General features: G+C 37.9%; 1 protein-coding gene and 1 pseudogene across 1 annotated transcript in view; both read left to right on the forward strand.

Moving 5' to 3' along the window:
* Positions 1–1,389: 1,389 nt before the first annotated feature.
* LOC128374434 (major histocompatibility complex class I-related gene protein-like) lies at positions 1,390–4,131 on the forward strand (annotated as a pseudogene).
* A 5,416-nt stretch (positions 4,132–9,547) lies between these two features.
* LOC128373851 (major histocompatibility complex class I-related gene protein-like) overlaps positions 9,548–18,025 on the forward strand; it is a 115,494-nt gene continuing 107,016 nt past the window's right edge. Inside the window, exons 1-3 of the mRNA XM_053334046.1 lie at positions 9,548–9,617; positions 10,917–11,177; positions 11,680–11,958. Of these exons, the coding sequence (XP_053190021.1) occupies positions 9,569–9,617; positions 10,917–11,177; positions 11,680–11,958 (589 nt within the window). The 5' untranslated portion in view covers positions 9,548–9,568. The remainder of the gene's footprint in view (positions 9,618–10,916; positions 11,178–11,679; positions 11,959–18,025) is intronic.

Genomic DNA, 18,025 nt, shown 5'->3' on the forward strand with positions numbered 1-18,025 from the left:
ATTTTGTAATCAGCAGCATCCTGGAGGGGAGCAGGATGCAAATAGGAAACACTGGCTGAGACTGACATGGCAAATATTTAAAGGATATGCTCACAATTGTGCAAGTCTGTTAAAATAACATGCATGTGTCCATATGAACAGTAAAAAAGTATTTCTCCCTTTTGGCTAAGCATTATTCCTCCTTTTCATACGTATTAAAGGATCACATTCAAATATGCTTTCATTGTATGTGATAGAGGGCAACATCTGGTGTTTTTCTGCAAAATTGCATTTAAAAGTTGATGTGAAGCTTATATGATGTTTCATCAGTCTGAGTTAGTCATATCAAGTGGATATCTGACACATTTACAGTCTTTTTAGTATCAAATTCCCTCTTTGTGTTTTACCTGTTGAGTTGTGCTGGAAGTATAAGATAAGATAAGATACACTTTTATTTATCCCACAGTGGGGAAAATTCAGCATTACAGCAGCTCAAAAAGATAGGGATATGAGAAAAACAATAAAATTAACTAAAAAAGGACCTTATAGTGCAGGAGTGCACATCAGCAAGAAAAACTAACAAAAAGAGGAACTTTGGTTCTAAAAACTCTGTAACGTTGAAAGATATCTTCTTGAATTGACTCATTCAGACAGCTGAAGCTTCATATTAGCTTCAGATCAACTTTTAAATACATTTTGGAACAAAAGGAGCACTGTGGATTTTGTCCTCCATCACTCACATATACTGTAAGTGCATTATGAAAGAATCTTCTAATGGCCAGTATGCCATATTTACAGTCTTTTTTAGCATCTAATTCCCTCTTTAGGTTTCCTCGAACAGTTTTCCTTGGAAGTATAGTAACAAAAAGAGGGACTTTAGCAATAAAAAAGACTAAGGTTTTTGCATTATGAAGGGATAAGAAAATGTGGGCTTCTGATTGTTTTAAGACATAGGCTACTTGAAAAACTATCAAAAAATAAATAAATATGTGCAGCCAGGTTAAAATGATCAGTGGGTAATGGGTCTGTCAGCATTAATAACAGCTGCATAATAAATGCATTGTGGTTTGTAGAAATGTATTTAAGCTGTAGATACAATTGTGGAAAAATCCCTACAATATATTTTTTAAAGCATTAGTGCATTATCAATCCCAGGTCTGGACAGTTGTTTTTGCAGTACCGTCTTATAATGTAATAAAGTTTTGTTTTTGTTTTTTTCTACAGGTCACATGCAAACTGGAATTCATATGCCTATTGGGAATAATAATAGCTTTTATGATGATCGGAAGAATATCTCCGTTTGATAACATTGTTTTCCTTATCAGTAACACCTGAGCTATGACTCTTCTCTGTCGACACGCCCCACATTCACTATCAATGGTGTATATCACATCAGCTGACGGCAGCTCTGCAGCTCTGTCTGCTTCTCTAAACAAGATGAGGATACTATTTGTGTTGCTCCTATTGTCTCACGTTGCATCCCCAGGTAAAATGACATTATAATACTAACTGTTATTCCTGCTGTTGCTGTAAAAAGTTGCTTGATCTAGTCTTCTATCTGTCTTGTGTATGGCGCCACTAGAAAGTTTCGCTTTCAGTTTTTACAGTCATATCACTGAACTTACAATGTCATCACATATGTGTATTTGGAAATGGCATATTAAGTTGGTGCATTACAAAGTATACGTCTGTCTCTGCCATACTATGAGTTTTATTTGTAAATTTAGATGTTATGATCACAACTAAAATAGGAAACCACCGTTCATGTTGCTAGGAGACCGCCATACGTCGTTAAATGCATTCACTCAAACGACTAGTGCAGTCCTATGCTAACCTTAACCTTAACCCTATGCTGTTTACATGTTGGTATGACTATCAGCATTTGATATTAATGCACAGTAGCTTTCTTACGGCATAATACTGTAGGTTTGTGGGTTTTTTAGCTGCAAATGTTCAAGGTTCAAGGTTTCTTTATTTGTGTCCTAACGCTAAATATGCAGATTCAGTGATACAAAATGTTAAAACGCATCAAAACAAATGCATTAAAACAAATATCCTAGTATCAAACATAGTATTAAAGTATATATATATATTTTTTTTTTACTAAACTAAACTAAAAAAATGTATAAAATATCATTAAAATCCTGAAAACCTTCTTTATCCTACAGTGAAACACTCCCTGAAATATTTCCTCACTGCATCTTCTGGAGTGCCAAACTTCCCAGAGTTTGTGGGTGCAGCGACTGTTGATGAAATCCAGGTGGGTTACTGCGACAGCAACATCAAGACAGCAGAACCCAAACAGGACTGGATGAAGAGATTAATGAAGGACGACCCACAGCACCTGGAGTGGTATGCGTTGAAGTGTTTTGGTAATCAGCAGGTCTTCAGAGCCAACATTGACAGCTTGAAGCAGCGCCTAAATGAAACTGAAGGTATGGTTTACGAATTAAATGATTTCTCATTCTGCTCTAAGATGTAGCCTTCCCTCTCCATGATTTTGCCATTACTATTAGCTTTGGTCAGCCAAAATCAGCCAAAATCCACATCCTATTTCTCTGTCTCTCTCATTCAGGCGCCCACATTTTACAGAGGATGAACGGCTGTGAATGGGACAATGAAACAGGAGAGATTACTGGTTTTAATCAGTACGGTTATGATGGAGAAGACTTCATTGCGCTGGACCTGAAGACACTGACATGGATCGCTCCAAAACCGCAGGCCGTCATCACCAAACTAAGATGGGATACTGAGAAAGCTCGGTTAGAATACAATAAGAACTACTACATTCACAAATGCCCTGAGTGGCTGAAGAAGTATGTGCACTACGGGAAAAGCTTTCTGCAGAGAACAGGTAGAGTTACTATGACCAGATGTAAAGCTCTGTATGGATACAACATGCAAGTGGTTTTTCTGTTTCAAATGAATATTTACCTTCACATGAAAATAAAAACAATATATATCTATTTTTATCCACCTCTCTCCAGAGCATCCCTCAGTGTCTCTCCTCCAGAAGACTCCCTCCTCTCCAGTCAGCTGCTTCGCTACAGGTTTCTATTCTGGAGGAAAGATGGAGAGGAGCATCATGAGAACGTGGAACTTGGAGAGATCCTCCCCAACCATGATGGACCCTTCCAGATGAGTGTGGACTTGTATCTTTCATCAGTCACACCTGAAGACTGGAGGAGGTACGAATGTGTGTTTCAGCTCTCTGGTGTGAAGGACGACATCATCATCAAACTGGACAAAGCTGTGATCAGAACTAACTTGGGTAAGACTTGTTATAGTGCCACCATGAGGCTTCTGTTTCAAGTTATGTCAAGTATTTCAAGTATGTAAAGTACTGACGTCTACTCAGAGAGATCCTGCAGAGTTTCATGGCTAGATGGTGCTATTGAGTCCATAAATAACTGAGGTTATACGCAAAGGAACAATCAGATTTTGGAGCAGATTGCACCACCATGTAGTTTTGCTGTTTTGCTAATCTCCTAAATTTAGAGGTGTAGAAGCAAAGTTCTTACCTCATGAATTTCTTGGTTGCTTGGTGGTACAGATTGCTGTAAGTGAACAACTGTACCCTTTAAAAATAACTCTTTGCTTTTTATTATCTAAACCACCCAAATGTTTTGTTCTGGATCCAGTTCCCCCCTCAGACTTCCCTGTTGGTGCCGTTGTTGGAGGTGTTGTAGGACTGCTGCTCCTATTGGCCGTCTGCATCGCTGGACTTTTCATCTGGGGACGAAACTATCATGGTTAGAAACAATAATGATGTACTCCGCTAATGAATAAAGTGATAATCTAGCATAAATCTTCACATTGTTTGTGGTACTTTTGTTAAATGAATCAATTTGTTTGATATTTAAGTAATAATAAAGCACAAAGTAGTTTTTATGAATCATTTTTTAACATGATCTCATCTGTATTTCAGGGTTCCAGCTTGCTAACAGTGAGTATTTTACCTTCAAGTATTTTAATTGATCCTCTTTTTCACTCTGTGGATGAAAGACTCATTTCTTGTTCACTATAAAACCAAACATTCCTCATTATGTGTAGACTGTTTTTTGGCATGGTTTTACTGTTGGTATTTATTTACCATTTATCTTGACAGGGGGGCCATGAAGATTAGAAGAGGATTCTGAACTCTAATGTGTCTGTTGGCCATCAGTCCCCTCTCAGTGGGACTGTGATGGTGCTGAGTACCCTGGACAGCTCCAGGATCAGGACTCTGAACAGCAGCAGTGAGAGTCACCACCTCCCCTCTTCTCTTGACTCTGAAGCTGCAGTGACAAATAACATCATGGAGACACTCTGTAGGAATATATTTACACACTTTGTATTTGTTTCCAGTGCATCTGTCACATTTACTTTCTTTACTTTAAAATCAACTTTCAGAATTTCATCTTTTTCCATCTGTTCAAAACAATAAAGGAAGGGAAGGAAGGAAGGAAGGAAGGAAGGAAGGAAGGAAGGGAATAAGAAGGGAAGGAAGGAAGGAAGGGATTAAGAAGGGAGGGAAGAATGAATAGAAGGAAGGACGGACAGGCAGATGGAAGGAAGGAAGAAAAGAAAGGACAGAAGGGAGGAAGAAGGGAGGAAGGAAGGACAAAAAGGGAGGAAGGGCTGATGGAAGGAAGGAAGGACAAAAAGGGAGGAAGGGCTGATGGAAGGAAGGAAGGAAGGAAGGAAGGAAAGAAAAAAGGGAGGAAGGAAAGAAGGAAGGAAGAAAGGGAGGAAAGAAGGAAAAAAGAGAGGAAGGAAGGAAGGAAGGAAGAACAGAAAGAAAAAAGGGAGGAAGGGCAGATGGAAGGAAGAAGGGAAGAAAGGAAGGTAGGAATGATAGACAGACAGACAGAAGGAAGTAAGGAAGGGCATATGGAAGGAAGGAAAAGAAGACAGGTGGGCCGGTTTAGACTCCTCGGTGGGCCGGTTCTGGCCCACATGCCGCATGTTTGACACCCCTGCCATAAAGTAATCAAAACATCAGACTTTAATAAATCTGTTTACTTCATTTTATTGTCAGGGAATAGAATTAACTTTTGATTTATCATGTTGTTTTATTTTGTCCCTTAACATATTAACATTATTTAAGCCTTGAGTAAATTGAGAATATGAGTTATCATCATAACGGCTGATTCAGGCTGCATCTAACAAACATTTTCAACATCAATTTATCTGCCAATTATTTTCTCTATTCATCAATTCATTGTTTTGTGTTGCTCATAATTGTTCTTTTATTTTATTGTTTGTGCTTTATGTGCTATATTAATAAACTTTGACTGGACTTGTCTGTTAAATATCAGAAAATAGTGAAAATGACCATTATAATCCCCCAGAGTCAAACATGATGTCTTTAAATGTCTTCTGTCAGAACATGCACACATATTGACTAAAGGAGTATTCCACTATCATAGTAGTTACTGATTATGTTTCTGTTGATCAACAAATTGATCAATCCACTAATCATCACTGTTGTTATAAGTGCATTGCATCTGATCTGGTTTGCTTAAATAAAAGTGCTTTACTGATGCTGACAGGGACCAGGGCTCTGTGGTCTTGGTGAGAGACATAAAATATGAGGCAGAACCCACAAACTTGATGACAACTCGGTCAGATGTTCATACATGAAAATCACTCACCTTTCGGCGAAATTCGCCGTTTTGAAACCAAAATAGATGGCCTACGTGAATCGTGCAGATCCGATGAGATTTTTTTTTTTTTTGGGGGGGGGGGGTCAAGTGATTGTGATTTGGAGGTATACGGGAGTCTTGAATTAGGAAGAGAAAAAAAAAAACACCCACGAGCGTGAGAGCACCTAATTGGGTTGTGAATTTTACTGCAGTCCAGAGCGGCGGAAGCTTCTCTGGAGAGCTGCCGCGTGAGGAGACGTTCTTGGCCTGACTGAATTTCGTGAGTGACGGTTTCAATAATTTCATTATTTTCTTCATTAGCTCTGTTAACATAGCCTTAACGTTACCTACAGGCAAGCCCGGATCCCGAACCCCGGGGGCCTCGAGCTCCCAGAGGCCTCCGTCACTTAGTGTTTTTTTTTTCTTGTGAGTACATACATTAATACACGCACCTATTGTCACCCACGTTGTCGTCGGATACATGTCCTCATTGGCTTTGGAGACATGTGCTGCCTCATCCTAAGCACTGATTGACTGGTGTGTCGTGTCGTATGAAACAGGAGGAGCTCATGGACGTAAACAAAACAGTCACGTGTCCCACCGATGCACGCGTAGGCCAGGAAATGACGTAAAAGGGACCTATATGGTTTGTTCCGCGTGTGTTACGTTACGTGTTGGACTAAATACATGGACATATTGAGGAGAGTATTCTGGTTAGAAGGAAACGGATTTCATATTTCACAAGAATGGATACTTGGCGAGCTGTACAGAAAGTCCTGAGTCATAAGATGATCGTTGTGGATAAAGGGAAGACTTTGAAGGTATGTAGGCATTATAGCTGTTTTTACTTTAGCTGAGTGGCTAGCCGAGCTAATCGCTAATACTATTACTGCTGTGAGCAACCACATAATTCGTGAGTGGTCTTGAATTAATCAGGGCAATCTAAGCTTTCTAACAATGTACGGCATGAATATAAATGTTTAAGGGTTGGTGTTTAAAACATTCAGAAGAACGTGTGGCTACCTCCCAACTTCTGGTCCGTCCCGTAGGCGGAACAGCGTGTTTTACGCTGCAGTTCCGGTCCTTCATGTTGGTGACACACCCTCAAACATGCTGAAAACCAGATTGAAGTTTGGCCTGCAGTTAGTCTTCCCTAATGTTTATGTGGCTTCGAGGGTGCTCCTCACGGTGCCGGTGACAAACTGTGAGGGGGAGCGCTCATTTTCTCATTTGGGGAGAATCAGAAATGAGCCTGAAGTCCTTTTATCATTACTGGCAACAGTCTGAACCTGTCAGAGACCTGGACTTTACCTGGACCTGTTGTGGAGGAGTTTGCTAGGAAAAAGGTAATTGCATAAGGGAGCTACTCTAATGTATGTGTGTGTGTGTGTGTGTGTGTGTGTGTGTGTGTGTGTGTGTGTGTTGTTAATGTGCATTGTATTTTTTTATGACTCAGAAAGCATTTGTTGTTGGGATGTTTGATATTGTGGAGATTCTAAAAACAGGTTGTTTGCTATTCTTTGAAGTGTTTCTGCATATCTGAGTGTAGACTGTTTTGATAACACACACACACACACACACACACACACACACACACACACACATTCACTGCATGTGCTGAGAGTCTGGTGTTGAATTTATCAGTCAGTGTGAATCCTGTGCAAGTACAGGAGTTTCCAACAACTACTACATCCACACTTGTACACTAGTAAACTAGTTGTCTGTTGTGTTGGTGCACATACAAGTGTGTGGCTGTGTCTCAAATGGCGCACTTGCACACTTCAAGCACTATGTTTTAGGGCATAGTGCGTTCACACTGAAGAACAAGCGAAAACTCAGTGCTCTGAAAGTACCCGGATGGTGCACTTATAACGGACAAAAAATCCAGTGTGAGATGATGGACACTACTCACACTAAACGGACGCCATTTTGCCTACGTAGCGGAAGGGGAGGGACTTTTTGCCCAGTTTTCTGATTTCAATAATGGCGGCCAGCAGCGACATGCAAGCCCGTCACTTCCGCTAAGTGCAAAACGCCAGTGCTCCATTTCAGACAATACTTACCCACGACAGTGTGCACTACAGAGGTAAGTGCTCAGTGCGCACTACGCACTACATTCTGGTGCACTCACGTAAGTGCTCCATTTGAGACACAGCCTGTGTGTGTGTTTGTGTGTGTGTGTGTGTGCGTGTGTGTGTGTGTGTGCCCGCCCGTGTAAGGGCCTCTAAGAGTCTGGCCCAAGGGCCTCTGAATTCTTAATCCAGCTTTGGCTACAGGACATATATCACTTGAAGAATTAAAGCAAGAAAGATAACGTAACGTTAATGTTAGTTAACAAGCCTCCGGCCTCTTGTTGTAGCTTGTGCATTAGTCGACTGACAGCCGGTCATACTCTAAACAGCATATCTTTGATGTTTCATACAGCGTCTGACTGTAAACTGTGAGGTTGCTCATTTAAATTTATATGTCAAAGACAATGTGGCAGAGGATATTTAATATGAATATAATATGAATAATATTTCATTAAATAATGTTGAATCACACACTCAGGGTGGGTCCATGTAGATCAAATATTTAACCATTTCCATATAAATGAGATAAAGATGTGGTTTTCAAGCAGAAATTTACATTGAACATGTTTCTTTTAATCTTTGCACTTTCATCAAACTGTACTGTCCTCTGTCCGTCCGTCTTCTGCTGCTTATACGGGGTCGGGTTGTAGTTCTGCTTGAATTTCCTCTCAAAATGCAGATTGATGCTTTCAAGCCCTAACCTCCCTAGAGGGGTCGTATCCTTCTCACCTTTTTCACCCATGACCCGTTTTCATGTCTGGATGTTGTTCACTACACATCAAATAAAAAGTGTGCAGGCTTGTATGTGTCTTTCTCCAAAAACTCCAAATAAACACTAATATTAGTAATTAACACTACAAATACCAACAGTACAAACAATGATGCTGCTTCAGTTTAGCAAGGGAATATATGAAGTTTAAGTAAGTATTAGTCAAATAGTTTGATTGTAGGTACGTGGTTTGGGTGGTTTGGGTGGTTTGGGTGTGCTGGCACAGTTCTCACTTCTCACTGCAGTTGACAGGAAGTGGTCGGTTTGCAACAGAGAGGATAGGTCACACCATAAAAAAGCAAACAGTTTAACACTTAAACTGCAGAGTTTAATGCTGCAATTTTACACCTGGATTTACATATTACTGACTTTTCACTGAGTAAATAACCCCCAACCTACACTATTATTAAATAATTATTAACATCTAATCAATAACATGACAGTAAAATGTAAACTTCCCATACCTTTTATATATAAACCTATTTATTTGCATCTTTAATTTGGTTGTTTTACTTAATAACGTTTATTTATTTAAATGGTTGCCACAAAGATACCTTTGTTGCTCCTCCTGAAACAAGCTACACTATAGTACACTAACATGTTGACATAATATTCTGATAAATGTACTACAAGGCTTTCTTTGGTTTTAGCAGCACTCGTTATCCAGCATGCTAACAGCAAACATCTCACACTGAGGATTTATTGTATCGATTTAAATGTTTACACATTTAAATTTCATACATATTGGATACAGTGAAAGCATATTTGAGGGGAATATCACCCATAGAGTCCAGTGAGAGCTCTGCTTGTGCTAACTAGTGTTATATCATGACCCTCATTTAGTCTATTTATTGATGCATATTGTATTTGGTAGTGTAATGTGTCAAGTAGCCGGCCCATGAATGTGTTCATTATTAAATACATAAAACTAAAATACAATTTATTTGTGGGAAATGCTTTGTGAGAAAATAGCTTTTATCTAAATTCATCAGACACAAAAAGTAGGCGGGACACATCTTTCAGTATTTTACCAGACACGTTTCAGTTCTGGTTTCTTCACTGCTGAGCATCACACCAGGTTCATCTCTCAAGGGTCAGCTCGACTTCTTTATCAGGACAAGATGAAGATTTTATTTTTATTGCTCCACTTCTTTTACGTCGTCTCTCCAAGTAAGATCAAACTTTATTTTTTCCTTTATACCTTTTTAAATAACATTAGTTCTACCTTCTTCTCAACTTTGAGATTACACAAATCTAAATGCTGACATTCTTATGCAGAAACAGTAAATGATTAATGTCACATATCATACAAACAAGTTTATAGACCTTTCAACTCACTTCATTTAAATGCTGTTTCCCGTAAACCAGATAATCACTGAATTACTATGCAACCTGTGAGATTGTCACCAAATTCACAGCATCTAGACATGATTTCAGATTTGACTCCACACTCACACATGAACTGTTTATGCCTCGCTGTTTTAATTAGTTTAAGGGGCTATTACACACACTCAGCAGCTCATTTGAGCTCTAGTCCCGTTTTTCACTTGACATTCATACGTGAAACATATTCTAAGATGTTCTTATTTCCTGTAATCTGTGGTGAACAGTGTGTTTTTACACCAGGAAATAGTACACAGCTATGGGGGAAGGTACAGTACAACCTCAATTAAAAAGACCACAAAAACTGGTCAGCTCTTAAAGGATAGATTCAAAATTGTTCAAGTCTTTAAACAAATTTCAGTCTCCCATATGAACAGTAACAGAGGTTTTCCTCACGGTTATAATTTTGCCTGTTCATACTGACTATTAAAAGATTCCTTTCAAATGAACTTTCAGTGTAACTGATGGTGTGGAAGTTAATGTGGAGTTTATATGAGGCTTCATCAGTCTGAGTTAGTCATGTCAAGTAGATATTTGACACATTTACAGTCTTTTAAGCATCAAATTCCCTCTTTGTATTTACCTGTTGAGCTGTGGTGGAAGTATAGTAACAAAAAGACTTTGGCACTAAAAATACTGTAACATTGAATGATTTCCACTTGGACGGTGGATTTTGCCCCCCACCACTTACATTGTAGGTGTATTCAGTGTTCATTTGGGAAACTGACTGTTGCTTTAGGACAGACTTGAACATTTTGGATCCTCCTCTTCAACTCAGTGTATTTATGACTGAGGACTATCCACTTCCTCTCTGTAGGCTATGTAATGGGAGTGACAACTTCCCCTTTATATTTTAATTAAAATAAAATAATAAGCAACATTAACTTTACAATTCACATAGCATGAAACTCTAAGAGGATATTAATTTATACTTTGTATAAAACAGAAACACAAATGTAAATACATGTATCTGGGTGAATATCTGTTCAAATTATCTCTAGATAATTTTTTTTTTTGTCTATGGTGATTAGATAAACCTATGCAAAAAGGTAATAAATACAAACTGAAAACCTGTTTATCCTACAGTAACACACTCCCTACGGTTCTTCCTGACTGGGTCTTCTGGAGTTTCAAACTTCCCAGCGTTTGTGAGTGTTGCGATGGTTGATGATGTTGAAGTGATTTACTGTGACAGCAACAACCAGACAGCAGAAGCCAAACACGACTGGATGAAAAAATTAATGGAAGATACAAAACCTCTTGATTCTACTGCAGAGTGTCTGGAAAACCAACGCTTCTTCAACGACACCATTAGAATTTGGATGCAGCGATTTAACCACAGTGGAGGTATATTTACTGTATTGTTTTTAGTTCAATGTACAATAAACACAATAAAGACATGACTGCAGCTTTAGTTACCAGTGGAGCTGTTTTTCCCCATTTATCATTTTTCATTACTTGACTTTTATACTACTTGTATTTTCTCATACTTTTGATTGTTATACAGCACAACATCAAGGCAAATTTCTTGTATGTGCAAATGATTCATGTACCTCAGGCCAAAGCTGTGTTTGACTTGTTTGATAACAGGCAACCCATTCTCATATTAAAATTGTACTAGCTACATTGGTCCACAGTACTAAACATAGTTTAACACTAACGACTAAAGTTGTAAGATGCCAACATTTTCTTTGGCCCATTCATTTCTTTGGTAGTTCCTACAGTATCTGTCAAAACTAAAAATGGCTGCCACTTCTTTTGCTGTCCAACATTTCAGATTCATTCACACTGTTGCTGCCATCAATCTCACTCTGGTTTACTACAGTCTGTGTCTCTGTCTTCCTCCCAGGTGTTCACACTCTCCAGAGGATGTATGGTTGTGAATGGGACGATGAGACTCAAGAGGTTAATGGTTTTAATCAGTATGGTTATGATGGAGAAGACTTTATAGTATTTGACCTGAAGACTCTGACATGGATCGCTCCAATACAACAGGCTGAAACCACCAAACAGAAATGGGAGAGTAACAGAGCTTTGGTCGTACAGACTAAGCACTATCTCTCCCAGATTTGCGTTGACTGGCTGAAGAAGTATCTGTACTATGGGAGGAGCTCTCTGATGAGAAAAGGTAGAATCACATGACCTGACGTAGTTTCATGAACACAACAATGTTAATATGCCTCCTCTGTTTCTAACTTACAGTAACATTACAATAAATATGAACCAACACACAGAGACCTGCTGAGTCTCAGTTTACACATATTTCTCTTTTAATTGTCTCTCTGACACTTTTTCCACATCTATACCACTTTTTTCCTCCATTTACTGTCTCACTGTCCTCTCTTTTTGATTTAGTTTCTCTCCTCACCTCGCTTTGTCTGTCTTTCCTCTCCTCTGTCACTCCCTCCTTTTCTCAACCAGACTTCAATGTTGTTTATTTGCATGTTATAGTGTTACTAATTCATTTAAACGTCAACAATAATAATATACACCAAATACAAGTGGGACAATGACAAAGCTTTGAACGCACACAGTTGAAGAACTACCTCAACCAGGAGTGTCCTGACTTGCTGAAGAAGTATTTGAACTACGGGAGGAGCTTTCTGATGAGAACAGGTAGAATCACCTGACCTGATGTAGTTTCATGTATAGTATGTCTATTAGGGCTGAACAATTAATCGGTATTTTATCAAAATTGCAATATGGCCTACAGAGATTTTCAAATCGCATGAGGTGCAATATTGGTTGAAGGAGATAAAATAACATTCAACACATCATACTCTACAGACTTTAGAAACATCCTTTAGTCACATCATAATCTTTTAAATATTTTTTTGAAACTGAATAAAAATAATGATGTATATTGCATCACTCTCTCTAACATCGTAAGTTATATCACAATTGCAATATCAGTCAATATAATTGCAAATAGATATCTTTTTCTAAATCGTTCAGCTCTAATGTCTATCCTGTCTCTATTGTACATTATAATGAATATGAATTTAACAGCTGTCTCCCTCAGTTCAGTGTCTCTCAGTCACTTCAATCTGCATATGCCAATGTCACATTTTATGTGCAGGTGATAAGACAATCAGCAACTAAGTTTAGGGAAAGATCATGATTTGGTTTGATGGTTTAATGGGACTAAAACATCTGATGTGAGAGTGAAAATGTTCACAAAATGTCATGGTTGGTCTTGAACAAGGATCTCCTGCTGTTTGTGCCAACATTATGCCAAAATCAGCTTATGAGATAAAATTAAGTCACATTATATTGATGTCATCTGAAATATATCACTTCACCATCACTCAAACATAACAGCATGAAATGACATGCTAAAAAGTTTAAAAGGTACATATATTTGTGAGATTTTGAGGTTTTCGTATCATTCCGTAGCTTCCTGGTAGTAATCCAAGTACAAAAATTAATATTTAGGTCAAAATAAGTGTTAGCATCAAAATGCAATTTTCCTAAGCCCTTCTAAAAGCTTTCTCTAACATACAGCAAGTATATGGCGTTCCCTGGCTCTAACCCATGTCACTGCTTTTTGGTAATGGTTGAGTGGGTGTTTCCGTTTGAAACACCTGATATAGCCTAAAGGAATACAGGAAGATGTATCCTTTAAAATGCAGAGATGAATGAGGGGAATGACAAGAAATTGTTGTGATATTCATACACCTTTTGGTGAAACCAGACTGGCTTGCCAGTTCTGGCATGAGAACAATAGAGAGTTTGAATGAGCTCTTATCCTTCATTGGGAAGGGGAAACCCATATTTTGGTCACTGTACACATTTTTTTTTCTCTACTTTATCTGATTTACACTGGGCACAAAGACTCTCTCTCTCTCTCTCTCTCTCTCTCTCTCTCTCTCTCTCTCTCTCTCTCTCTCTCTCTCTCTCTCTCTCTCTCTCTCTCTCTCTCTCTCCAGAGCTTCCCTCAGTGTCTCTCCTCCAGAAGACTCCCTCCTCTCCAGTCAGCTGCTTCGCTACAGGTTTCTACCCTGACAGAGCCGAGATATTCTGGAGGAGAGATGGAGAGGAGCTTCATGATGAGGTGGAGCGTGGAGAGATCCTCCCCAACCATGATGGATCCTTCCAGATGAGTGTTGACCTGAACCTTTCATCAGTCACACCTGAAGACTGGAGGAGGTACGAATGTGTGTTTCAGCTCTCTGGTGTAAGGGACGACATCATCACCAAACTGGACAAAGCTGTGATCAAATCCAACTGGGGTAAGACTAGAGTCAGAAGTGATTTAAATGCAAAAAATTGGTCATCAGCTACAGGTGTGCCGGGTGTCCATCTTAGGCATGATTTTCAATCTCAGGTCAGTCGCCCTTGTATTAAGGGTATCTGTGTCGTATGGGCTTTTTGACTAGAGTCAAGCTGCCGACCATGAAAACACATTGAAAACCACATAGCATGGCTTGTTAAGTTCCAGCAAAGTAAGTGAACCTAAAGTGCAAATCTTGTTTTAATTTCACGTGCTCCTTCAGATTTCCCTGCTCGTCCGGTCATTATTAGAGCTGCTGTAGTCCTGCTCCTCATGCTCCTCCTGGTATTCTGCATCATAGCAACACATATCTACATCTGGAAAATGACCAAAAATGGTGAGACAAAAATGTAACTCTCAAATAAATAGACATTTCTAGTGATTCTTCCTACTATCCTTTAATACATTTCAAAATCTCACTAATAATAACCCCTCATTATTATTTTCAGGTTTCAACATAATTTCTTTTGTTCTTACTCATGTTTGTCTAATTTACCACAAACAATAAAAGCTAATTCCCTGCATTTGTGAACACCAGTTAGGTCAGTAATTCACTTTGGCTGTCTGTTCATTTGTCTTGACAGGAAAACAGCCTGAAGGTTAAAAGAAGATGATGAACTCTACTGAGGAGTCAACAGGATCAAACATTGTCTCAGAGAGTTGTCTTTCTCAACCCAAAATCATCTGGAGAGAGCTGATGCTTTTAAATGCAGCATAAAGCTTATGTTTATTTGTGCATTATCAATATGTAAGTGTGTAAAATAGTGAACCACTGCATATCTTTACTGTGAGCTTTTTTTTTCAATTACATTTGTGCATCCAGAGATTTAAAAATAGTGTGTTTCTACAATTATATTTTTGAGGCTAAATTTCAGTAACTCTCCACTAGAGAGCAACATCACCCTAAAAAACTCTGCTGTGAGAGAGAAGCAAGTTATTAAACAGTTGTTCTAATGTGATGAAGGATTTCTTTTACATGGGGTTTAATAACCCAGACAGAAGCACATCTGTAGTGAAATACATTGCATTTAGTTAAATTCAGTTCCCTTCATTATATCATAGCTCTAAGGAATGGTGACTGAAGACGGTTAAAGATGTATGTGAGGAAGAGACATGAATAATGAAAGAGAATGTAATTTTATAATATATACATAGATACAGTAAAATAAATCAATGCAGCAACAATGATTAGTGGAAAAAAACATGAAGGTAATTTTAAGTTAGAATTTAATCAATAATAATTTAACAGAAAATAATAATAATAAAAAAGAGTACAGAGACTGAGCACCAGCCGAATATTTTGGAAGACATTAAAGTAATCTTGATGTCAGAGAGGAGTGGGGAGTGATTTTTTTTATTGTTTTTGTTTTTCTTGAACTTATTTTTATCAAGTGCTTTACACTTGATTATGACTGATTTTAATGTTCAAAAACTGTTAAGTCTGTCTTAGAACAGTCAGATGCGCATATGAACTTCAGGATTTCCTTCAAATGCCCTACAATGTCAGTGATGGGGGGCAAAAGGTCTATTTTTTGTGCAAACATGTATTGAATAGTTCACCTGAAGAGTTAATCAAATGTAATGTATATTGCTTCAGTAAATATTGTCCTCTGTCCAGCTACAGTGAAAAGATTGATTTGACTCATTTGTACGGCTGAAGATTCACATTAGCTTCAAATAAACAAAAAGAGGGCTGTTTATTTACATTGTAAGTGCATTATGAAGGGATCTTATAATAGTTAGTAAGAATGGGAGGAATGATTACAGCAAGAAAAACATATCAATAATCATTTGGACATCTGGCTACTATTTCAAGACAGACTTGAAAAAATTGTGACCCTATTCTTTAACAAGAGAAATGAAGTTTATCATCATCATCATTATTTTTAACTCTTCAAGTAAGGAGACAAGCCCAGACAAAGAGCTTTGGTGGCAGCGGACAGGAACAGATAACAGCTTCATATCAAACAAGAAAATGTGTCAAATTAATGTTGAACACAGAGTGGAGATCATTCAAATAGGCTCTAATAATACTGAACACGTCCTCATAATTAAACAACTACACAGGTCGATTGTACTCAAGAATGACCCATGGGAGCATCTTTTAATAGGCCACCTCTATATCTATACTTTCCAAGTGTTACAAACCACTGTTAATAAATAATTATGGTTTATGGTGTGAGAACGCTGTGGTTAAGGTCTGGTTGTGTTTAGACACAAAAACACTTGGTTGGGGTTGGTGTGGGTTGAGGATAATACCATAGAAATAAAATATGCCTATTCAGTTATTACTTCCTTAAATGTGTGTCGTTTGTCTTCATGGCAGCAGGAAACACCAAGCAAAACTGTCCTAACACATGGTTGGAAACTTGACACTGGCGGTTGAAAACAGGAAGTGAACAGCAGCTAGATTCACCTTAAAACATCTATACACGTAACCCAGTTACTCTGAACATGGAAATTTGAACTTTTTAGGGTCAAAGAGAGAATGCACTGCCATCACAAGATAATTTGGTCACTTTTGACATTTTTTCTGATCCTTAATGAACACGTCATCTCCACCACATCTAAATATATGACTATTATTTAAAAATAATACGACATATGACACCACAATATATGACTATATATTTTCATACATTTTCACAATTATTACACATTTGCAAATGAAATTAATTAAATGTCAGTAGGACCAAATGGCTTAATGTACATCCAGCCATAATCAAGTTGGCTTGAACTGTTCGTAGAGTATGAAATCACAGGCTGTGATTTATTTTGTGTTTTTGTTTTTAGTGTTTAACGTATATTTAGAATTTTCTGGATATTTACAAAACAAAAATGTGTGTATTCATGGTAATGACAGTTAATGAACATGGATGTTGTGGTATTTTACTGTGTTGAAAACAGTAGAAAATTTTATTTGAAAATACTTTTGAACTAAAAAAATAATAGCAAGTCAAAAATGTAAGCAATAAATAAATAATGTATTATTATTATTATTATTGTTGTTGTTGTTGTTGTTGTCCTCCATCATCATCATAATGGACATTTGGTAAAATTGCTTGTTCTCTATGAACCACCCCTGAGCTGTAATAATAGCAGTTATAATTACAATGGCCACTAGATGGCGTCTATCACTCCAACCTAATAATAGGTGATTTTTGGCGTCTGAATTTATAAAATGTCTTTTTTGGGGGAGGAGGCCAGATTATAAATGTGGTAGTGAAGTTGAATTTGTACCTGTATTAAAGTTGAGCCCTTGAACACCTGTGAGAGTCTCTTACGATGACCAGGAAGTGCAAAACAACAAAACAAAATGTGAAAGACTTTTCAAAATTTTAGACAAATTTACATTTTGGAAAACATTTGAACGTCATAAAAGAAATTACATTAGCAAAACACTTTTACAATCCTGAAAGAAATTTACATTTTAAAAAACAAATAAGACGCGAAAACCCTTTAATGTTTCTAAAACGAAACTGTCAAACTAATTGTGAGTGAAAGCATTAGTAGTTCAACATATAATGTTTTAGTATGTTTGGTTTCAGCTTTAGAAGCAGAAGTTAAAGTGCTGAATATCATCATGTCCCTCATTAATGGATTCAATACTAATGCTTATCAACGGCAGTATAAATTTGATATCAGCAGATAAAATATGCTTCACTGGAGTAACGTTGTGACTCTTTGGTGTCTGGTAGCTGCTGCAGTGATTCATCTCCACCAAAGGTCTGAGGAAACAGCTGGACAGCAGCATCACTTCTCTCCAGATGTTGTTACTCCTGCAGTGGAGGATTCACATCAACATTAATGCTTCTGTCAGCTCTCAGATCATCTTCACAGATATCATTCTTCACTGCATCCACTGAGGACCTGAAACTCATGAATCTGATGAATGTGATTTATACATAAATATTAATAATGC

Source organism: Scomber japonicus, chromosome 15 (genome assembly GCF_027409825.1).
Source record: "Scomber japonicus isolate fScoJap1 chromosome 15, fScoJap1.pri, whole genome shotgun sequence".
Taxonomy (NCBI): Eukaryota; Metazoa; Chordata; class Actinopteri; order Scombriformes; family Scombridae; genus Scomber; species Scomber japonicus.